General features: G+C 34.4%; 1 protein-coding gene across 2 annotated transcripts in view; it reads left to right on the top strand.

The window, feature by feature from the left end:
- PAPOLA (poly(A) polymerase alpha) overlaps positions 1-24,824 on the top strand; it is a 71,020-nt gene that overhangs the window by 5,406 nt on the left and 40,790 nt on the right. For both annotated transcript variants that reach the window (XM_004481320.4, XM_004481319.4), the window contains exons 2-11: positions 10,985-11,158; positions 12,000-12,066; positions 15,158-15,239; positions 16,581-16,690; positions 17,147-17,200; positions 20,023-20,134; positions 20,803-20,892; positions 20,982-21,120; positions 22,655-22,727; positions 24,047-24,167. In XM_004481320.4, the coding sequence (XP_004481377.1) occupies positions 10,985-11,158; positions 12,000-12,066; positions 15,158-15,239; positions 16,581-16,690; positions 17,147-17,200; positions 20,023-20,134; positions 20,803-20,892; positions 20,982-21,120; positions 22,655-22,727; positions 24,047-24,167 (1,022 nt within the window). The remainder of the gene's footprint in view (positions 1-10,984; positions 11,159-11,999; positions 12,067-15,157; positions 15,240-16,580; positions 16,691-17,146; positions 17,201-20,022; positions 20,135-20,802; positions 20,893-20,981; positions 21,121-22,654; positions 22,728-24,046; positions 24,168-24,824) is intronic.

The following is a 24,824-nucleotide window of genomic DNA, read 5'->3' as shown; positions in this document are numbered from 1 at the left end:
CTTCCATCTTCTCAGAGTTGGTATTTTGTGTTTACTGTAATATGGATTGGATTATGATTTTGAATGTGTTAATTTAACTTAAGCATGTTTTCACTTCAGCCTTTTTGGTGGAGGAGTTGGGAGGGAAGTTAATGAAGTTGAGTAAATTTATGAGCCTATTCAATTTCTATTTCCTAATTTTTTATTTTATTTTTTACTTTGTGAATGTTTTAAAATATTTTGGTTTATCAGAACAATTCCATTCCTTGGCAACTAAACCAACTTTTAAGTCAACATTACAACTGGATTTCACTTTCAGATGCATCTAAGCAGGTTTATAAAAGCTACTTTTAGGCAAAATGAGGCCATGTGGTTTCTTAGCTGTTTCTTAATCTTTTTCCGGGGGGGGTGGGTTGGGTGGGGAGTGGATATTTTGTATGTTCCATGTTCTGATTATCCAACAGCTTTTAAATAATTGCACAATATCAGTTTATAATTTCCAGGTAGCAGCGTTGCAGGATGTATTGGTTCCCCATAAAGTTGATTAAATTGAGGCACAAAGTAGTCTCTTGTACAACCTTTTAGTGTTGCTAAGATGTAGATTGGGGCACAGTTCATCTCCGGATTCCATGTTCCATTCTCATTCTAGGACACTTCTGAGGTGTGTGTTGGGAACGATGTTTAATCAGTTCACTTGGAGTTTGTTTACATCTTTTAAGCAGAATTAATTTCCAGGATAAAATTTTTATGTGTAGAGCATTTGAATAATGTCAGTTTGTTTACTAGTGACATAAACTATATTTTATACTTAAACAGAGAATATCAAACACTATAGAACCTGAGATCTTAGTATATTTTTAGTGATTTTATTTTACCGTTTATGGATCTCTCCCTCCCCATTGTGACTACTGCCTTCTGTGAAAGATGATTTTTGGTATTTTTTCTTTGTTTGATTTAATTTTTGAATTGTAGGTTTGCAAAGTTGCAGACCATTCTCTTATGGAAGTTTAAGGATTAGGGAAAGGAAAAATGTAGGGGTTTTGTTAGCTGTCTTTTTCTTGTCATATTATTGTCTTTCAAATTTGTATTCTCTCTTTGTGTTTCATATAGAAACCAGCTTCTTGCATTTTATGGCAGTTTTGTCAGTTTTTTGGGCTGTTTGAGAATAGTTTTTACAGTGGTTTGTCCCTGACATACTGGTCATAGGAAGCAGATTGCTTAGACACTTTAAATTGCACTTTCTCAAGTTTATGTATACAGTACTACGATTTAATAATTGTTTTTGATGTAAATATTTTTTAAGTTTATCTGTTTCTCTCTACTTTACATTTCCTTCATTTTCAAGTTGTCTTTGAGCATGTTGATGCCGGAGTTTGGCTTGGAGTGACCTTAGGAAGGGAGAAAAAATAACCTGGCCATTTTAGTAATTGAAAAAATGTTTTCTGCTTAATCAGGAAACTTAAATTTTCATAGTTTGGTATTGGGATTCATCATACTTTATTCCCTTCTGGCATAATCTGTTACAACTTCTGTGTTTGAGCCTCGCTAAATATTGGCCTGATGATCTACCTGGAATAACTTTTTTTAAAGAATATAGTTGGGTTCTAAGTATATTTAATTTCATTTCCAGAGAACATGTAGGCCAATTAGTCATTCTTAGAATAACTTTTTGGTGAACAGATGCATTGGTTATATGCTTTACTCTAAAATACTAGTAAAATTAATTAATTATTGTATGCTAAACCCCTTGTGAAAGAGGGGATGGTAATATTTTTGCTGAGAATTAATATTTAATATATTCACATACTTTAGAGAGATCCCTTATTCCTGTTTTGTCCATGTCTCTTTTTTTCCTGCTTCAATAGCTAGACGAGAAAGCTGAATGGGTTCCCTTAGTTTTAAGTTAACCCTTTAAAGAGCAAATTATATTCTGATGAATTGTTACATTAAACAAGTTTTTTCAATTACCTGATTACTTCCAAAGAAGAATGTCATGCAAATTAAGCTTTCACTTTTAACTTGGCTAACTAAAACTAGGAAGAAATGGTAATGCATTTTCTGTTGGATAGTAGCTGTAAATTTTGGGGCAGTTGACTCTGTTGATACCATTGGGCATATCTTCCAGATGCCCAATATCAGGAGGCAGGGATTAATCAGTAGTCTGAAATAGTTTAAATTGGGATGTAAAGTCCTTAAACCAGGGGTTTTGAACAAGGGCTCTGTGAGCTTGAATTGAAATTCAGAAAAACATTCTTGTGGGGACGTGTTGGTGTAGGTGTGATATATTTATTGAATAATATAGTGTGGACTTAGTAAGGGGTCTGTGATTTGAAACAAAGGAAATGAAGATTTATAAAATACAAAGTGAAATTCTCGTGGGTTCTGGATATAAGTGCAAATCATTAAAAAAGTTTTTTAAAGTACATTACGTATTGTGAAAGATAAAGGCACCTCAGCATAGAGGTTAGAGATTACAATTATAAATGAAGGAGTCAGATCCCTGGGGGCATATCCTGACCCATTGAATTTAAGCTTTTTTTCCCCCCTTTTACTGTAGCTTCTTTGTCTGTAAAATGGAGACAGTTAATAGTAGAGTAAGAAACAGTGTGCTTTACCTAGAATATGTTAACGATTTCAGCAAATACTAGCTTTTATTTTAATTATATTCTAAAGCTTTTTCATCTGATATTGTGGGCATCTTTTCATGCCACTACATGCCTTAACAACCACATTCTATTTATATGGCATAGTATTACATTGTGAGGTATATTGTAATTTAATCATTCCTATATTGATGGATATTTAGGTGGTGTCCAGTTTGTTAATGCATTACATACAGCACTCCAGTGAACAATCTTGGATATGTTTTTTTTACGCCTTTCAGAAGAGTCAAATTTCAGTAAAAAGATAATTTTTAAAGAATGAAGCAGGTACTAATTGTGCCCCCTTTGTAGAGGAGGCTGGCCTGGGATAGATGCTTCTCAGTTCCAGCTAATTGTTGCTGTACAAGAATTTGGGATCATATTTTTGCCAGGCTATTGAGCCTTTGCATCCTTACCTCAGGAATGGGCAGAGCTTTGGATTTTATGTAACATTTATGATTTTAAAAACGTGTCATATGTTAAAGAGGATGTGTGCTTAGTATTTCTGTAAAATAGATGGCTAGAGGTGAAGTTGCTAGATGGGATTAAACCCGGGACCTCGTGGGAAGCTGGTGCTCAACCATGGAGCATCACATTGGCTCCCGGTATATGCATTTTTAATTTTGAATATTGCCAGTTTGCCTTTTTTTTTTTTTTTAAGATTTATTTATCATGGTGCCGCCCCCTGACAGGTGTTTGCACTCACTGTCTGCTCTATGTCTGTTAGTTGTGTGCTCTTTCTGTCTGCTTGTATTCTTTTTAGAAGGCATGGGGTACCAAATCCAGGGCCTCCCATGTGGGAGGGAGGCACCCAATTGCTTAAGCCACATTCCTTCCCTTCTTGTTGGGCCTCTCATTGTGTGTCCTCATTTTGTTATCTCGTTACGTCAGCTTGCCGTGCCAGTCCATCACATCATCTTGCTGTCTTGCTTGTCTTCTTTAGGAGGCATCGGGAACAGAACCCAGTACCTCCCATGTGGGAGGCAGGTGCTGAACTACTTGAGCCCCGTCCACTTGCACCAGGTTGCCTTTTTTTTTTTAAGCAAATAATGTCAATCTTTCTATTAAATTTACTTGGCATTTAATATGAAATGGGAACTCCACTGTCTATCAAGGATGCATATCCTAGTAGATACTCACCAAACAAACTCTCCTATCCCATGAAAAGTAGATCATCATTCATTTCAGTAACATTTTGGCTAGTAGGCTTTTTTCCTGAAATAATCTACTAGTAGAGAATTAAAATAGTTATTTGGATAGTCCAAGATAAATTTCCTCCAGTTATAAACCCAGCATTTTTAATTCCATGCTTAGGGCAAAAGAATCATACTCCACCAGGTTGCCTTTTAAAATTACCAAGTTCACTTTGATTGTGATGGGTGAGAGTGCTCGTTTTCTCACACCTTTGTCAATGTTGGAGGTGTATAATAGGTCTTTTATTTTTACCAAATGTATATCAATTTTATTTTTTCCTGCAGAAGGGCAGAAAAATGGTTATTTTGTTTTGTTTTAAGATTTATTTATTTCCCCCTCCCCCATGGTCTACTCTCTCTGTCCATTCGCTGTGTGTTCTTCTGTGTCAGCTTGTGTTCTCATCAGGCGGCACTGGGCATCTGTGTCTTTTTTTGTTGTGTCATCTTGCCGTGTCAGTTCTCAGTGTATGCGGCACTACTCCTGGGTGGGCTGCGGTTTTGCGCGGGGCAACTCTCCTTGTGGGGGGGCACCCTTACACAGGGGCATCCCTGCGTGGGCCAGCATCCTTGCAGGCAGCAGCACTGCGTGTGGACCAGCTTACCACATGAGCCAGGAGGCTCTGGGTATTGAATCCTTGGACCTCCTATATAGTAGGTGGACACTCTATCTGTTCTGCCACATCCTCTTCCCAAATTCACATCTCTGACTTATGAAGACTTGCCTCATTGTTTTATGAATCTTCTTATATTAAGAATACTACTATTATGGTATAGGTTGCTTGTGTTTTCCCCATGTGCTTTAATGTATGACAAATTTTTGCTCTACAAAAGTTGGACTCTTTTTACATAGGCAAATCTGTTTTAGTGTATGACTTTTGGATTTTGTGTCTTTCTTAAATATTTTAAAATATAATACTTCTGGAACTTAGATTTTATTCTAGTCAAAGCCACTTGAGTATTCTACATATCCTTATTGATTTGAAATGGTTTTGTAGTAGAGTATGTTAGGACCTGTATTTACCATAGAGTTACCTTTTGTATAGCTTTCCATGGGGTAAGGAAGAAGCCAATTTTGAGCATTGGTATAAAACTTTCTGTTTGGAAACAGCTCTTTAGTGTTATAAACATTAATTTTTAAATTCCTAGTTTGTTGTCCAAAGTAGAGAAGAGAGAATAAATTCTAAGACAGGGGTTCTTAACCTTTTTTTGTTACACGGACCCCTTTGCCAGTCAGGTGAAAACTGTGGACCCCTTCCCAGAATTTAGTGGCAGATTTATGACACTCAACATTGGCTGGCATGTCTTTAAATTAAATTTTAGAATTAGTCAAAATTATGTTTTACAACTTTACCATAATTTCAATACCTGATATCCTAACATGGTTCATCATCTGTTCAGACGGTCATTTTCCGCATACATTTAGAAATTCTAGTTTTCCACGGTGTCGTAAAACCATCTTTGCCATTCTTAAGAACCTTTTTGCAGGCAGTTATCTACTGCACTCAGAACACGCCTCATCAGAATAAAAAATTATAGTACATACTATTCTGTGTAATATTTAATAAATATATTACACCCACACTAAAATGTCCTCACAAGAATAATGTTGTTTTGAATTTCCAATTCAAGTCACCCCTGGTTAAGAATCCCTGCTATAAGACAAGTCCCTAAAGGTACATCTTACCAAAAGCAACATAACTGGTGGCATAAATGAAACCAGAGGGCTATAACTAGTAGCAAAAGTGAAACCAGGTTTGCATTCTCTCTTTCTGCTTTATTAGATTGTTTTTGAGTTGAGACCAGTCTTAGTAGAATCTTGTATGCCATTACTGGAGACAGTAAGGGTTTTCAGGAAGCTTTACCAAAGAAATGCATAGTATGTGTGGACTGGCATGACAAGAATGAAGGAAGGAGTGGGACTGAGAAGACCAAGAATAGTTGGAATGGAATTGTTAAATAGATGGTTGTTGAAATTTAAAAAAAAAAAAAAATTTTTTTAAAAGAAAGGTAGACGTGTGTCCTGTGTGAGCTTTGGTTTGATGAAAATTTTTAATACTTACACCATGTTACCTTATCTCTCACTCCACTCACCCAAAGGGTGGGGGGACAAGTGTTTGCCTGTGTGTGTAATTTTGCAAAGGACAAGATCCATATAAATGTACTGCATGTGGAGGTTATGTATTAATATTTATAGTTTAGTCTGACCCAGAACGGATGAAGACTTAATGCTTAGTTATACATTAAAAACTTGAAAGATGCTTACTTTAGAGGTTGCTGAAAAGGAAAATAGATACTAAAAAAGCAAGAAATTAGGGTATTAAAAGAGTTCTCATTAACATATATTAAGATGCTATACCTGCTGAGTCAGTGCCAATTCAGCTCTAAGAATTCAGGCAATCAGTATTTAGAGGTAAATACAGATCAGATTAAATATTGGTGGAAATGTTTCTAGAAAGTGATAGACACAGGCAGGTGTCTAATATGTGAAAGAATGGGAGGAAGTGCTTTGCATTTGTGGGATTGATAGTGTCTGGTATATGGTTCCAAAGTATAGTGTTTTTACTTGGGACATTTTGGACCTTACAGAGCCCTGGCAACCTGAAATACCTAGTTCAGCCGCTTAAGTAAGCTAAGATTTAAAAATTTTTATTAACCATTATTTCAAATTCACAAAAATAACAGAAAAAGGCAACTCAACAAGTTATGGAAACATTATTCCTAAAAAGTTCTTTTTCTGGCAGCCTGTCATTCCTAGTTCAGCTGCTTAAGTAAGCTAAAATTAAGCCATTTTTAAATTGGAGACAGAGGTAACTTTAAGAACATGTATTTGTTTCTTTTTTTTTTTGGTTGTGATTTATTTTTATTTCTTTAATGCATGCAGTATGTATGTTCTTTGTTGAATTAGATGGAATGAATATAGGTTTATCTTAACACAGCAGTACTGAGGCTGGATGATATGGCTACATTTTGAATAAGTAGATAAAATTTTTACGGTTTGCATATGATTTTATCTCCCCGTCAGAATGTTGTTGTGGAAACTAATGTGTAGACATGGACATTTTTTCATTAGCGTGAACAGTTTTTGTGTGAATTTAGAAATCCTAGTGTTTTGTTAAACATTGTAGAAGTAGATAGGTTTTCTGAACATTGTTTCTGTGTCATGACATTGAAAATCCTGAAGATTTGAGGAAGAAAAAAATAGAGAAATTGTAACTCACAGTGGGTCCCTGTATTTCCATCCAAACTCTGTTAAAACCTTTTAGAATGGAAAAGAATGCAGAGAAACATATTACTTGCTCTAAGAAAAAAAAAGGGGAGACGGGGGACAGGCGGGAGGGGCTCATTGTTCTAAGCTATCAAAACATGAATTCAACTTAAATCTTGACTTGAAAGCTCTCTTGAACCAAACATAGCCTAGACAGAATGAATTTTGTTCACTTCTGGCTCTATTCAAGAATTTATTTTTTTATTTTTATTTTTTAGAGGGATTTTTAAAATTATCTTTTTTCTTAAAGATACATAGATCACACAAAATATTCAATAATTTATAAAGGCATTTGTAATATATATTATAGTTTACTGGAAGAAACTCAGATGACAACACAGGATACAATTATGCTAGGATATGTTTTAAGTGTACCTTTTACTACATTTAAGTTATTTGATACCTACTAGGGTGTATGGTGTAGGGGATGATATTCATATGGTTAGGCAGTTTTGAGAGTCACTTAAAAATTATTGTAGTGACATACAAAATACAGATTTTATCATTTTAGCCATTTTTAAATGTATAGTTCATTGACGTTAAGTACATTTATTATGTTGTACTGCTGTCCCCATCATCCATTTCCAAAACTTTTTCATCTCTTCAAACAGGAACTCTGCCAATTAAATAATAACTCCCATTCCCTTCCCACCCCACCTCATAGCCTCTTATCTATTTCTTTGTATGCATATGCTTATTCTAGATTGTTCATATGAGTAGAGTCATATTCGTCCTTTTGCATCTGGTTTATTTCACTCAAAATGATAAGGCTCATCCATATGAAGGCATATATCAAACTTCATTGTTTTTTATGGTTGAATAATATTCCATTATATGTATGTACCATATTTTGTTTTCTCATTCATGTGTTGTTGAAGGGCCATCTTTTTGATGTCCGTTTTGTGTAACCAGATAGTAATGATTTTTTTTGTTTTATTTTAAAAAATTGAGAGATATATTCATGCACCATACAGTTCCTTCAGAGTATACAGTCAGTGGCTTTTAGTATAATCACAATTGTGCATTCATCACCACAATCAGTTTTTTTAGGATTTAAAAAAAAATTTATTTCTCTTCTGTCACCACCCCCCATCCCTGTTGTTTGCATTTGCTGTTTGCTTATCTACTTTTTTTGGAGGCACTGGGAACTGAACCTGGGACCTCCCATGTGGGAGGGAGGCGCTCAGTCGCTTGTTTTTATTACTCCAAAAAGAAAACTCCACACACCTTAGCAGTCATCTCTCAATCCCTCTATCCTTTTTCAGCTCTACATAACCACTAAGCTAATTCCATCTTTATAAATTGATTTATATTTACATCTTATATAAGTGGAATCACTAGAAAAAGACTTTGAATAAAAGAGGGAAATGGTAAAGACAGAGGAGTTTATGGGGCTAAGAGACTTCAAAATGTGTCGGGAGGTCATCAGAGGGGTGGCACTTATGCACATCTCAGCACAATCCCAGAGACAGCCAAAGTAGATAACAACCCCAGGTACTGGTGTTCCTTCCTGAGGGCTGTGGAGACACACAGGTTCTTTGGTTGTGACAGGTGGCTCTGGAGTTCACTGTCTTGCCAGTGGGTCCTACTTTGGAATTTATATAAATGGAATCATGTAATATGTAATGCTTTGTGTCTGGTTTCTTTCACTTAGCCTAATGTTTTTTGTTTTCTTTTGCCTGATATTAATACTTGTAATTGACATATATTTATTCAGTTTCAAAGTATATAATATTGCATACTTATATATGCAGTATTACCCATATTCATATTTCACGTGAGGTTTTACTATGCTATACAGTCCCATGTTAGATTTTTTTACTTCCCTCTAGTAATAAACATGACCTTAGACTTTCCCTTTCAACTAGCCATCCCCATATGATAGCATTAGTTACAAACACTGTGATGAGCTTTCGCCATTTCTGCTCACTTCCAATGATTAACAAACAACCTTTTTAGCAATTCTGCACAAGTTAATTCTCAGCTTTCTGTTCTCTAGCCTCATTCTATTTTCTGGTGACCTGTATTCTAGTTATTAACTCCATGAGTTTACATTGTATATTTAGTTTTTAATAGCGCAATCATACATTTTTTGTTCTTTTGTGTCTGATTTGCTTCACTCAGCATAATTTCCTCCAGGTTTATCCATGAATGCTTTACAACTTCATTTCTTCTTAAAACTGCATAATACTCCATTGTGTGTATCCACCACAGTTAGTTCATCCATTCATCGGTTGATGGAAACATGTTGTTTCCATCTTTTGGCAGTTGTGAGTAATGCTGCTATGAATATCTGTGTGCAGATGTCTGTTGGCCACTCTCCTCAGTTCTTCTGGGTATATACCTGGTAGTGGTATTGCCAGATCACATGGCAAGTCTGTATTTAAACTTCCTTAGGAACTGCCTAACAGTAGATAGTAACTATTGTTGCTTGAAAAAATTATGTAATTACCAAGACATTTATAGATCCAATTACACCTAATATGTACATTTTAATCAAAGGACATGCTGTATAATCTGAAATAGAATGTAAATGTTAAGAAATTTAGTCTTCAGACAATGCTTGGGTGCTTATGGATTTCCAGATTCCATGAATTAACATCATGGCCTTGTATAGTTATGCAGTTTAGATTAAAGGAGTGGGAGAAAGTGATTTAACATGAATTAATGACTGCAAGAGATAATAAATTTGGTTTATATTTATTTGATAAGTGTTAGTATAAAATCTGGATTAAAACTGTTATCAGGAAACATCGACTGGATGATCTGTAGCCCAGTGGCTGATTAGTAACAGGCAATATGGGCTTCCTGGCATTCTGAGGTCTGTGTTGTTGTCACAAGACAAAATACAAAACACAGTCCAGCAGTCACAGTATAAACCAGAATCCTGTGCGTAGGTAGTGGGTGCATCATGCTTGGATTTGGTACATTATTGCTTAGTAGATTATATTTTACTTTCAAACAGAAAAATGTATTTGAAAGGTGAAAAAAGTAGCTGAGTGTGTGTGTGTATTTAATAATAATATGGGATGCTAATATTGCCATTGAAATGGAATTTGGAGAAATATTGATAACAAATGTTAGGTTTTTTTATTCTTTACCTGGTTTGTACGTTACTCAATTTGTTTTTAAATAATTGTGTTACTTGTCTTTGGAATACTTGTCCTTTGATTTATACATTTAATTATTTCATCAAGAAGAATAAAAAACAAGAATTGGTATTACTGAATAGTAACAAGTCAAATTAACATCCTTGATTTTAAAGCATACCTGCCTTTTCACTAGTTGTATAAAAATCCTCTTGGTTGTACAAATCTGGAACTTAAAATAAAAAAACCTTTAGATAGCATCATTGTTGAAGTATAAATCTCTTGCCAAAAATCAGTAACAAGCTTAGTATGAATACAGTTCTTTCTCCCCAAGTTATGTTTGTTATGGTTATATTTATGGATTTTATTCATTGTGAATCAGACGCCAAATTCCATTTGGGCAGTCTCATTGTATTGGAATATAGTATTTTGACAATGTTTATCATTGCTTTAAAACAGATTTTGACCCTTTTCAAAAAGCAGTCTTTCTCAGAAATTTCACAATAGTTTGGATTGCATTTCTGGTTGCACTAGCTTTTCTCTAGCAATATAATAGATTTAGGTTCTTATTTGTAAAGTAGTTAAAAAATAGTTAATTAGGTATTTTGGTAGTGACAAAATCTTGAAGGTGATTGGAGAACAAATAATATTTTCTTTTTGGTCACTTTTTCTTGTAAGACCAGTAAAATGTCTTTTGGTATGGTGAGGTACCAACTACATTTAGAAATACATTTTACTAAAGCGTTTTTTCTGATCATGTTGATATATTTTAAAATAGAAATTTTTGGCATTGATTTTATCCAATTCTGTTTATAGTCCAGTTACAACGCAGGGATCACAGCCAACACAGCCGCCACAAAAACACTATGGCATTACCTCTCCTATCAGCTTAGCAGCCCCCAAGGAGACAGACTGCATACTTACACAAAAACTAATCGAGACTCTGAAGCCTTTTGGGGTTTTTGAAGAAGAAGAGGAATTGCAGCGCAGGTAAATGGATGTGTGTGTGTGTATAATTTATAATTTGTATTAATGTTGAAATAAAAATTTTGAGGCAGTCCTGACTCAATTAGAAGGTCAGGCTATTCTCTAAAATCTAGATACTTGTTTTAGATAAAAGTGATATTTAGAGGAGAAAACTTCTTCAGTAATTATTCTGCATAGAGTCCTGTTCTTTAATTTTAATTTAAAGTTTTTTAAGATTTATCTCTCCCTATCCCCTTGTTGTTTGCACTTGATGTGTCTGTTCATCTTGCTTGTTTTTCAGGAGGCACCGGGAACTGAACCTGGGACCTCTGATGTTGGAGGGAGGTGCCTAATTGCTTGAGCCGCCTCTGTTCTCTGCTTTGCTGTGTCTCTCATTATGCTTTTCCTCCTGGGTCTCTTGTTGCGTCATCTTGCCGTGACTGCTGACTGCTGGTCGTTTCAGCTCGTTGTCTTGTCCTTATTCTTTAGGAGGCACTGGGTACCTCTGTTCCCTGCTTTGCTGTGTCTCTTGTTATGCTTTTCTTCTTGTGTCTCTTGTTGTATCTTTTGTGTTAGCTTGCTGTGGCTGCCTGTTGCGCCAGCTTGCTATCTTCTTTAGGAGGTACCGGGTACCAGACCATAGACCTCCTGTGTGGTAGGCGAGAGTTTAATCACTTGAGTAACATCCGCTTCCCCCTTAATTTTGACTTTTGATGCTTTCTTTATAGTATAGAATTGTTGGGAGAAAGGAGAAAAATCAGCTAAAATTTAGGAAGCCACATATTTAAAACTTTTTTCATATTGATCAGTAATGATCTGGAAAAAACGCAACCTGACATTTGATTACTCTTTGTTTTATTAATAGGATTTTAATTTTGGGAAAATTAAATAACCTGGTTAAAGAGTGGATACGAGAAATCAGTGAAAGCAAGGTAAGGTAACTTTTTGTGCTTGAAGTAATATGGCATATAGCCACCAAAGACCAATTGTTTCGTATAATGTGTAATTTTGCGTGGATTTTGAAGGATTTAATTTAGTGTGGAGCCCATTTTAGACTATTGATAACATTTTTATTTTGTTTCTAGTTATTTTGAAAGCAGAAAAAACAACTGAATTTAATGTTTTTTAAATGTACTTTTTGGTTAGAACATTTCAAAGCTTAATTTCAGTAATTGTGAACAACTTAGAGAATTTCTGTAATTTATTATTACAGAATTTGTTATTACAGAAATAATAAATGCTACCTGAAAATGTGCTTAAAAGTCGAGTATATTTGAGAATCCTTTTACCCTTTAAGGAACCATGTAACAGTGAACTTATTTTAAAACTTTCAGGTAGTAGACTTCCAAACTAAATATCTTGGATTAGTTTTTTATAATGACATTCTCTGAGTTCCTAATACTTTATTATATCTACCCACACACACAACTGAAGAATCTATGACTGGGCTTTTGGTAAAGGAAATATATGTGGAGTTCACTTGACCTTTTTTAAAAAGTACCGTAAATAGTGGTAAGTTTTCCAGCATAGTATAAAATGACTTAATCTATAATACAGCTAAACATTTGATATGAAAAGAGAGGGAGAAGAGAACCCCATAGGAAGAAAGAAAAGGAAGTTAAAATTTTTGGGTTTAATTGCTTAATATTTTCTTAAAACAGTATATCCTTATTTCAAGCAACTGATTAAAACTTTGGCAATAGGAGTCTTTTAAATTGGGGATTCTATGAACCATGTGTTTCTCCCTGATACAAAATGAGATTTTTGGAAAGGGAGTCTGTCTGAGCTGTGCAAAAGATGTCTTAAGTTTTTAAAAAATATAATTATTGCACTTTTTGTTATCTTATCCTTGTGTAGTGTAGGAAATTTAATGGCTTTTCTTAGTTGCTTAGTTTAAGTTTAAAATCCTGAAGTAGACAAGACCTGAACCTGAAATTTCTTTAATATGAAACAAGAGTACTGTTTATTGATAGTTTTATTTCAGATACTTGAATGCCTTGTAAGTTTCTTGAACTAGTAACTCTTGTTACAGTTCTTCCAGCTGGTTTCCTGAGGATAAGGAAAATACTTGGATTAATGATGTTAGTTATCTTTTCAGCACTTGGACATTCCTGTTCCAGTTTGTCTTGGTTCTTTTCTTTATGGCCTGGCTCTATAGGTAGTAGCTTAGTTAGAAAATGGGACTAAGAAGGAGGTTAGGCCTCAAGTTTTGGTCCTTTGTAGAGAGAATTTCTTCCCTCAGATGCCTAATTTTAAGATTTAATGTAGGGTTTCTTCACTGTTGACATTTTGGGCCATGTACTTTTTGGTGTCTGGGACTGTTCTATGCATTTTAGGATGTTTAGCAGCATCTCTGGTCTCTACCCACTAGATACTGGTAGCACCCACGCTAGTTGTGATAACCAAAAATGTCTTTAGACATTGTCATGTGTGCTCCGGGGAACAAAATTGTCACTGGTGGAGAACTACTGATGTAATATATCATTACAATAAATTTATACTATTCTGAGGGAGAAAACGGCATAAAATTAGGATTTTACTTTGGATGTCTGCTTTACTATCTAATTTTTAAAAATGGTGTCTTTTTTTGCCATTAAATGTTTTTCTATGACCCTAAATCGAGAAGTCTTAAATTTCTGCATTACAACTATTCTAAGTAGGTATAAACATCCCTAATGTCTAAAACTGCACTAATATAGTAGCCACTAGTGACATGTGGCTATTTAAGTTTATAATAACTAAAATTATTAACATTCAGTTCCTCAGCTATACTAGCCACATTCCAAGTGCTCTGTAATAGCCGCACGTAGCTAGGACAACACAGATCTAGATGGTTCCATCCTTGCGGAAAGTTCTGTTGAAGAGCACTGGTCTAAAAGATTTGTCTTAATAGCAATGTCCACAGATAAGTTTTCTCAGATAGTTGCTCCCTAATTATTTTTGTAAGAACTTATTTCTGTAAACCTGCTGCTGCTTAATTTTAATAACCAGGTCAGCATTTCAGTTGATTTTCATTATATCTAAATATAGGACAAAAGGCCTTGCTTATTTTTTTAAATGTAGCAGAGCATATATAGTTTATCTGTTTTCTATAAATGATGGTTAAAAGTGTCCTTAGAAGAGGGAAGTCCCTGTGTCTGTAGAATTTGTGTCTAGGATTTTTTTGAAATATGAAATAACCTTGTTTTATGTACTTTTTTGTTGTTTTTGCTGGGGCGGGGGAGGTGATCCCTTATTTGTTCTAGTGGGAGTAGAGACTTCACAATATTAAGGAATTAGAAAGTAAAGGAAAATATTGAACTAGCACTTTTTTTTGCTAGTTGATTTTCGCTTTGACAGACATTGTCATTGTTAAATGACAGTAGTGTTAAATACCTACCCAGGGTACTTTCGTAGTAATGCCAGGGTCAGGAGAATGAGTTTTCAGTGCTTTTGCTTTGAAACATCTTCCTAATACTTCTGATCTGAGTAAGAAACCATCATAAGTTTAGTTTTTTTAAAATTCATCCCACCAAACCTTTCAGGAATTTAAGAAACTAAACCATTATTTAACAGTATTGGCTTTAAAGTCACTTTTGATATAGTAAAATTATACTGTGATATGCTATGTGGTATTTGGTGTAATCATTCAGTATAATCTTTTCCTCTCTGAGTGATCAGAATATCTATTCTAACATTCATGATTTATTTTATGCATCACCTTCATAAAAATAAAACCCCTGATTCTAGCCAGCATTTCTCCTTATCACAGTCATTCCACAACATTAGTTTCCAGAAATGTAGCAAGCTTCTAAAATAGCATGGGTCTTCACTAAAGGACACGTAATTAAATGTTGAAAATTGCTTAAATTTCAAATTAGATTGAAGGCCTGGTATTTTACAGAGCTTTTAAGGTTTGAATGTTGTTTATATGATTTTGCACTAAAATCTTAACTGGGTTCCTTTTTTAAAGTACATTACCATTTGAAATAATTTCCCTTGTGCTTTCCCAGCCAAATAACCATTTTTTATTTGTTTCAGTAGAATCTCCCACAATCTGTAATTGAAAACGTTGGAGGAAAAATTTTTACATTCGGCTCTTACAGATTAGGAGTACATACAAAAGGTAAATATTGTTTTATGTACTTTAAGACAGGTACTTTTTTAATTTCTTAAAATTATAATGAAGCACCTGTTTCAATTGCTTGCGTGTATCATACAGCTGAGGTTTGCATGGAAGAAAGAAGTTTACAGAATCTAAATTTGGTAAGGAGAAAGGTGAAGAATGGTTCTTATAGCCACACTGTCTAATGCAGTACTAAATTAAATAAGATTAAAAATTTCTTAAATGGAAATGACCACATTTAATATACTTGATTAGCCACATATGGCTGGTGCCTAATGTGTCAGACAGTACAGGTATATAACATTTCCCCATCACTGAGAGATGTATTGGACAATGCTGCTCATTTCCTCTACCTGAAGAAAGCATAGCAGAGAACGTATAGTGAACTCTTTCTTTGTACTGTGCACTGAGCTAAGCTTATGATCTTCATTATCTTATTTAGTCCTCTCAGCACTCTTATTTAATCCTCCCAGCACAGCCTTAAAGAGGCAGTATAGTTTGAAGAATTTGTTTCAGCCATATACTGGCAGACCAGGATTCCAACCTAGGCAGTCAGGCTAACTCTTGAACCACTATATTTTTAAAAGAATCTGTCTGTTTAGTGTCTCTGCCTTTTGGCATCCCTCCCTCCTCTCTCACTTAACAGTGCCAAAAGTATTGCCTTTGCTTTTGAGGTGCACCACACACCCCCTTCCCCCTTCATTAATATATACAGCTTTCAGAGTCATGCCTCAGCTACCAATGCTTTTAGGAAAATGACGTCGTTAACCCCATCACAGATTGATCTCTATCAGTTTTAATCTTCCTTTTTGTATATTCCCTATGTACCCTGTCAAACACTAAACTAAATCACAGCTATCTTACTATATTCTGCTTCTTTTGATTCTTCTTGAAATTTATTCTGTGCAGTTGATTCCCAAGTAGGTTCCGTGTGGGGCCAGGAAGGAATCTGTAAGCAACAGTCAGGTTGTATATATAGGAAAACTAATTTTTTTAAACTAATGAACATGGCCGTGACTAATAACATTAAGATGCTGGCCATGTATTTGAGTAACTCCTTCTCATCATCTTAAATATATTATCTGATTTACTTTTCTCTGCCTCCAAGTTAACTTGGGCCACTATGGGTAGAGGATGCTGTAGGAAAAACAAATATATCCCATCAATTAAAATCATACTTTTCCTATCAGTGAGTGATAATTTTTTTAGGGTGTGTATATGTGCACATTTTTGCAGGGTCACCAGTGAATATTTACAGGTTCTCAAAATACTGCCATGATAGGATGCAAAGTAATTTTCTTACAGTATTAATTAGTGGTTGATGGGCTTAATTTTTTTTAGGTGCCGATATTGATGCGTTGTGTGTTGCACCAAGACATGTTGATCGAAGTGACTTTTTCACCTCATTCTATGATAAATTGAAATTACAGGAAGAAGTAAAAGATTTAAGAGTGCGTAAATGATTGGGGTGAAGGGGGAGGAATTATTAGAAATTACTGTCAAAAACCAAGTAAATTTTATGGTATAGCCATCATTTATTCAACTCTTGGAATATGCTAGACCTTCTGAGCACTTAATGCATACTTTCAAAATTTTATTCTTTATAACAAGCCTAAAATCACAAATCTGTAATCGCTCATTTACAGATTAGGAAACTGAGGCTAATAGAAAATAAATATCAAGTAATTTGGACATGATCACACGTCTGATGAGTGACGCAGTTCAAGGATTTGAACCTAGGATTGTTTGATTCAAAGAGCTAATTACAGAGAACCTATAATGTGCTAGGCCTTTTGCTCAATTATGTTTAAAGAGTTTCAAGCATCACATTGATTTACAAGTAATAGAACTAGTATAGGACTAATGTGTAGTTGCAGAGACACTCAGTTGGTTTAATTTTCTTACAGGCTGTTGAAGAGGCGTTTGTACCTGTTATCAAACTGTGTTTTGATGGGATAGAGGTAAGGCATAGTTCAGATTGACAGTTCTTGTTATGTCGTGTAACTAATTTTGATCAGTATATAGGTTAAAGATGATTTATTTTAAAGTTTTATAAAGTTTTTAAAAGTGAGTTGATTGTGATATTAATAAGAATTAAGTGTTTAATGGAAATGACTGCCTGTTATTTGTGGAATATACTATTTTTAGTCTTAAATTCCAAGTGAAATTGGGAGCTAAAACATAGGCAGAATTAGTGAAACAGTAAGGCTGTGAATTGTTCCTACAAGGTAGTTTACTTGGTAGTTTAATTTGCGAATTTTGCATAGATTTAGTCTCATTAAGCAGTGACAGTGTATCTTTGCAACTAGCACTTTGTCTTGACTTCAGTTAAATATTTTGAAAAAGTTGGGAGAAAATTGTGTCCTGGTATTATGTATGTTGAAATATATTCTGATAGAAGAGATTTTATGAGCTGTGGGATAGTTCAAATCTTGCTGCTTTTTAATATGTAGTGAAAGTAATTGGAGTAAAGCTGACCATGAGGCAACTTATTACTGTTTCTTTGGAAGTAGTGGTTTGAATGGTACTGAAAAGTGACTCATAGTAGTAGTGAAGATTATAAAATTTTGGAAATTGAGAGAATAATACTTCACTGCTTTGCAAAAGAAGCAGTTTAACTGCATGAAAAGTTGAATGAATGATCTTAAGTGCACATATGATGTTGAATTTGAGATATGATTGTTCCCATGTATTTTTTTTTTGAGGTATCAGAAATCGAACCCAGGACCTTGTTCATGGGAAGCAGTTGCTCAGCCATGGAGCTACATCTGCTCCCCAGTGAAGTTGTATTTTTCGTTTGTATTTTAGGAGGTGCCAGGGATTGAACCTGGGACCTCGTACATGAGAAGCAGGCACTCAGCCGCTTGGTTTGCATCTGCTCCTCTTGTCACCATGTGGTTTTGTCCTAAACATTCAGTGGTTAAATACAAAGCAACTTGTAATATGAACCATGCCCCATTTTCCCAAAAGGATCAACAAATGTAGAGGAGTTAATTTTGTTGTTGGAAAACAACTGTATAAAACTTTTCAGGATAGATATGATAATCAGATGGCTGCTTAAAATAATGTGTTAGAGAGTAGATGTGGCTTAAGCAGTTGAGCGCCTTCTTCTCACATGGGAGGTCTGGAATTCCATTACTGGTGCCACCAAAAACAACAACAACAACAACCAAAACAAATGAAAAAACCAACTCAAGGGAGCTGATGTGGCTCTGTGGTTGAGAACTGGCTTCCTACATATGATCCTGGGTTCAGTCCTGGGCCCCCAGTACCTCAAAAAGAAAAAAAAAATTAATGTGTTAGGTTTCTATAATCTATGCTATTATATAAAAATTATATTTACATAAAATACTAATTTAGGAACGCCTTTGTCCATTTTCACATTTTGGCATTTTGTGTAATAATTCTAACTCTTCGTTCTTTATAAAATCTGTCATTACTAAGTTGCTTTTTGAGTTACTGTTTTTATGAAAATGCACTCTATAATTCTTTCTAAATTGGGTGAGATCATTGGACTTTGAAATCTGTTTCATTGGAAATTTTACCTTATAGCATTAGTACAGAATTTTTCCCCTTTGGTCCTGTAGGTGTGTTTAAGTGATTATTTACATACAATATGTCCTTTTTTTTCCTTTCCCTTAAGATTTATTTTTATGTATTTCTCTCCCCTTCCCCCTGCCCCACTGTTTGCTCTGTGTCCATTTGCTGTGTGTTCTTCTGTGTCTGCTTGCATTCTCGGCAGCACTGGGAGTTCGTGTCTCTTTTTGTTGCATCATCTTGCTGTGTCAGCTCTCCATATGTGCAGCGCCACTCCTAGGTGGGCTGCACTTTTTTTTATTCATGTGCGGCAGCTCTCCTTGCGCGTGGGGCTCTCCTTCGCCGGGGGACACCTCTGCGTGGCATGGCACTCCTTGTGTGTGGCAGCATTGCATGTTGTGGGCCAGCAGGCCCTGGGTTTGAACCCTGGACCTTGTATATGGTAGGCGGATGCATTATCAGTTGAGCTACATCCTCTTCCCACATCATGTTCTTGAAATACTGCTTTTTAAAAGTGATCTTATAAAAAGACTTCCTTATAGCAATATGCAACTTTTTAGAACCATGAAATCATACCCCCAGGAGGAATTTACCAAATCTACTCCAAATTTCTTTGCCTTCTCTCACCTTTCCTTTTTTTTCCTTCTGTCAGTTGAAGTCTGTAACTGCTCAGAATAGCCTTAATTCTTAATTGTTTGAGGCTATGCTTTCTCCAGTTTTTCTTTTTCTTTCTCCTTTTTCTTTTTTTCTTTTTTAATCAAAACTCTCAAGTGTGAGAAAAAACACTAATTTTTGGTCATGTAAGTTCTTAAATATAAGGAACTCCCTTTTTACTGAGAGAGAGGTATTTTTTGGTAAATCTAGGGACATTTACTTCATACCTGGGCATCTTTTAACATGTAATCAATTTGTAATCCATACAGATAGAGAGCTAAACAGTTGCTTTTAAGTAATTCGTTATGGTTTTAGCAAACTCAGTAGACCCATTTAACAAATTTAGTAAATCAGTATTAAGTATGATGAAAATGACAAAAGGTTATTTGTAAAACTCCATTGCATGTTTTAACATAGTCAGATTTAAATACCTATGATATTAAAGAATATAGTTTGGCCTTTTAGTGGCATTATCATCATAATTGACAACAATGCCCTGGCTTTAAGGAGAAATAAGGGTATTCTCTTTTATAAAAATGTCTTCAAAAATAGCATCACAGTTATAGAATATTAAGTTTTGTTTTTGTTTTAGATTGATATTTTGTTTGCAAGATTAGCTCTGCAGACTATTCCAGAAGATTTGGATCTACGAGATGACAGTCTGCTTAAAAATTTAGATATAAGATGCATAAGAAGTCTTAATGGTATGTCAAAACCTATTTCCTTTTGTCTTGTAGTTTTTGTCAAATATGGTACAGCTTTTAACTTGTTTTGTACTGAAGCTCTTTAGGATCATGTTCTCAAGTCATAGTGAATCAGATAGTTTGCTTTACTTAATAGCCTGGTAATTGATTTTCACTCATTGGTACCTGAGATAGTTATTACTTTTCTTTGTTATGAATGATTCTTGGGACATGTAAAATGACTATCTAAAGTTTGTACTCTATTGTTGATGATTTGGGTTTCATTTAATTAATTTTGATCCGGATGTCTTTTTTTTTAATGTTTTCAATTGTTATGTTAAGGGTTACTTTTGAACAGTTGGTTACCATAGCATGTTAACATGCTCTTGAAGAACAATTCTTGGACGCTTAGTGGAACAGACCCTTTCAGTATATACCTAATGGGAAAAACTTTAATTATGAGTTGAAAGTTTGAGAGGCAGATTACAATCCAGTTTCTTTGCTGTATGTAATACTTGTATTAGGAGATAAATGGTTTAGATTTTTTAGTTGCCTCTTTTTTGAATTAACATTACAGATTCTACCAAATAAAAGTTCTTAGTTAGACATCAGTCTCAGAAAAGTTAACAGAATATTATCATTGAACTTCGGATGATTTAATGTTCTGTTTTTTCACTCCTGTTAATCAGGTTGCAGGGTAACCGATGAAATTTTACATCTAGTACCAAACATTGACAACTTCAGGTTAACTCTGAGAGCTATCAAACTGTGGGCCAAACGTGAGTTCAGAATTTGTTGGCTAGCTTATTAAGATGTTTGAACTTTTTTTCAACACTGACTGATCTTTTTGCTTTTCCCTTATCAACAGGGCACAACATCTATTCCAATATATTAGGTTTCCTCGGTGGTGTTTCCTGGGCTATGCTAGTAGCAAGAACTTGCCAGCTTTATCCAAATGCAATAGCATCAACTCTTGTACATAAATTTTTCTTGGTATTTTCTAAATGGTATGTGTTTAGATTATATTAAAATAAAATTGATTGTAGACACTGAAGTTTAGTCTTATTTCTATGACATTTCTGCAGCTGGTTTCAGATACAAATTTTAGTTCGTAATATAGCCATTAGGGTAGTCTGGGGAAATCACACTGTTTGTAAAATGACAAACCTAAGCTCCATTCCTTTTCCCTAGCTTTCCCGGAACAGTAAGACAGATACTATTAGTATTTCCTTGCATAAAGCTACCGTTCAAATAAACTCCATGATTTTTAGCTGTAGCCTGTTAAAATCCAATGAATGAATAGTTTGGGAAATCAGTGACATTCAGAGAATACAGCCTTTTCACACTCTTTGAATTCTTCTAAATTTATAACTATTTGTGCTTTGTTGATTATTTTTTGCTTTTAGTTATTCATTTATTTCTCTTTGGTAAAAATTTAAAGATGTAAATTTATATAAAAAGCTTTTAAGAATAATTTAACTTTCAAGTTCTTGGAAAAAAGCATTTTATCCCTTTGAGATTTAGTCCTTAACCCAAGAGAGATTTTTTAAAGCTCCCACACTTCAAGATACACACGTTTACCAACCATTATTTCTTTTAAGAAAAAGAAAATAAAAGATATTAGTTCTGTTTCTTGCTAGTAACTTTGGCTTAAAAGGTGACGTTTCCTACTTTTTAATCACATTTTTCTTAGGGATTTAAGTCCTCCCTCCCTGTCAACCCCTGCTCTTCCTCATGAAAAATTGGTTGCTTTTTCTAGTAATTTTATGATAGAGTTATTGGAAGAAACACAACAAGACACAGTCTACAGTTTTGGCATTTGGTAGTGCTTAAACGTGTGATGAGGTAGGATGAAATTGACTCAAGAATGTCACAGTTTCTTTTAGTGTTACAATTAGATATTCAAATACTATTTTTAAAAAGCTAACCTAGATATTAAGGATGGAAAATGTTATCCAGTTTTTATCTATTTCATAAGGGACTGAATTTATAGAAAGGTGTCTTAAAAACAGTGTGTTCAAGACACAGAGTTTTACTATACTTATTCATGTTATAACTTATAGGTCATGAGTAGAGAAAAATTTTCCTCATTAATTTTAATAATTATACTACTTTGCCTGTAGTCAGAATTAACTTTTTAAAAAATTCTCAATTGCCTCTGTGTGGAGCTGGAGCTATTAAAAAGACGGGGTTTTTTTCTCTCAAGGGGATTTATCCTATTAATGGTTGGGGTGAACACATCGGATGTCCTACAATAGTGTGTCTTTATCCTCAGTATAGTGCTTTATCAGTCCATTGAAGAGGCAGAGATGTTTGACTTCATTCTGAGAACGCTATCAAATGGTTTAAGTTAATTTAATAGTTAGAGGAAAATTATTTCAAGTAGTCAACATCGACAGTAAGGAATGACAGATTATATATATACCAAGAGAGGAAAATGAATGAAGAAGGATCACATTCACAAATGCTGTATGTTTTGCAAAGTACTTGTAGATGGTAATATCCAACAGTCTTATCAAGTGCTACAATCTTTTTAAACAGGGAATGGCCAAATCCAGTGCTTTTGAAACAGCCTGAAGAATGCAATCTTAATTTGCCTGTATGGGACCCAAGGGTTAGTGTATTATTTTTTCCCCTACAAATTCACATTGTGCAATATCAAGTAAAAATCATCTGCATAAACTTCAGGGAGACTTCCCATCTTTTGCGTATGAGTGGACGTATCCATAATACACTTAAGAGTACCTCAAATATTATCCTCTGATGTGTGAAGCATAATTATGTACCCTGTAAACCAGATTTTTTTAATTGTACATAGTTTTTAATATCAACTTCACTAACATTTTAAATTATTCTATATAGAAGTATCTTGTAAGTCAAAGTTGTGTGGGCATTTGTGCTTTAAAAAAAATAAAAGGATACTACAAATCCCTGTATTTTTTTTATTTGATCTAAATATTTTGTTAAAATTGGGTCATTGTAGAAAAGCTGTTGCTTAATGTTTACATGTGGCAGGTAACTTCTAAACAGTATTATTTTAATTATCATGATGCAATTGTGAAAATTGGTTTAGATATTCAGAGATTATGGAAACATGGTTGGGCTTAAGAAGAGGTTCCAGGTTGTTTCTTGGGATGTCATGACCATTATTGATTACTAATTTTAAATGTTAATGACATGTACTTTATTTGATTTTTAAAAATTAAGTTTGAATAAGACGTTATAAGTTTATAAATCTATTTTTCTTAAATAATTTGCTATCTTTTAAAAATTTTGTCAGTTTCACGTTCTGTTGAATTACATCAAACAGTATATTTTCAAGTTTGCCAAACTTCAAGGCATTTAACTTAGGAGGGATGTGAATTTATAATATACTTTTTGGAAATAAGCAACTATCATTGTGATAGAAATTAATATTAAAGTTAATTGACCACCATGATCTCTTAGAATAAAATCAACATGGATAATGTAGTTTCACCATGTGTAATAAGCTTATATTTCTTATAAGCTAAGAGTATATTAAAAACTAAGTTTCCGTCTTGCTTAAAGTAAGTTTATGCAGATCTTCTAATATATTTCTCAAAAGTGTAACTTTGTGTACATCCCCATTTCTGTTGTTGAATAAAGAAAAACTAAACATCACTAGATGCCCAAGGAGGACTTTTATTGCTCAGCAGGAACACTATTTCTAGTAAGGTTGCCAAAACAGTCATGCCCAAAAGATTCAAGCAAAGTATTAGTTTAGGCCAAGTCTCTAATTTTTTAAAGAATTTCCTATAAAAACAGTGTCTCCTTACATGGTTTTTCTTTCTCAACTCCAGCTATGAATGAAAAAAAAAATTTAATCATTGATTCAGTTTAACAAGGGATAAAAAGTCCAAGTGTCTGTTGCATATGTACTTGAAGAAACTGATTGGCTGTTGTTGTATATAGGTAAATCCCAGTGATAGGTACCATCTTATGCCTATAATTACACCAGCATACCCACAGCAGAACTCCACGTACAATGTGTCCGTTTCAACACGGATGGTCATGGTTGAGGAGTTTAAACAAGGTAAGTGTTTATCCTTATGCTCTCCTTTATACATGGAGGATTTAAATACCATTCTAGACGCAGTACCCTTCTGTATAATTTAAGTTGAAGATAGCATTCTCTGATGTGAATTTTGGTGTTCATTTATTGATTATAGCATATATTTGAGAATTAACTTGAAAAACTCATTTTAATTCCTTTCAGGCAATTTATTTTTGACAATATTAAAAGGATTAACCAGCACCTGAAGTCATATTTTTAGCTGGGCCTTAGGAACTGGTTCAGTGCCATACTATTAATGCCATGTAAAACTATAAAATGATTTCGTAGTTTGATTCCACTAGGTAATATGAGAGAAGCAGGCTATATACTTCTGGGAAAGAAATGTGAGTAGGATTGGGGCCAGATGGCCTATTATTTTGGAATAATCTCAATTTTTTTAAACCCCAGTTCTGTTAATGTGAAGGTACAGCTTTACCAAACAGTGTGAGGAAAGCCTGATTTGACAAAAAGCAGTCAAATGTATAGAATTAGGTGTTCATCTCCCAGCTTGAAGTTCAGAAGTTTAACATTCTTTCCTATTTTCTAGAGACACTCATTTTAGAAGCAGCAGGAAGATTGCTTATAGAAAGGCAAGATATAAAATATTTGGGAAATTTTTCTTTTCCAGATAACTGT

The sequence above is a fragment of the Dasypus novemcinctus genome, chromosome 3 (assembly GCF_030445035.2).
Source record: "Dasypus novemcinctus isolate mDasNov1 chromosome 3, mDasNov1.1.hap2, whole genome shotgun sequence".
Classification (NCBI taxonomy): Eukaryota; Metazoa; Chordata; class Mammalia; order Cingulata; family Dasypodidae; genus Dasypus; species Dasypus novemcinctus.
The sequence above is the reverse complement of the archived record's forward strand: the minus strand, read 5'-3'. Positions and strand labels throughout refer to the sequence as shown.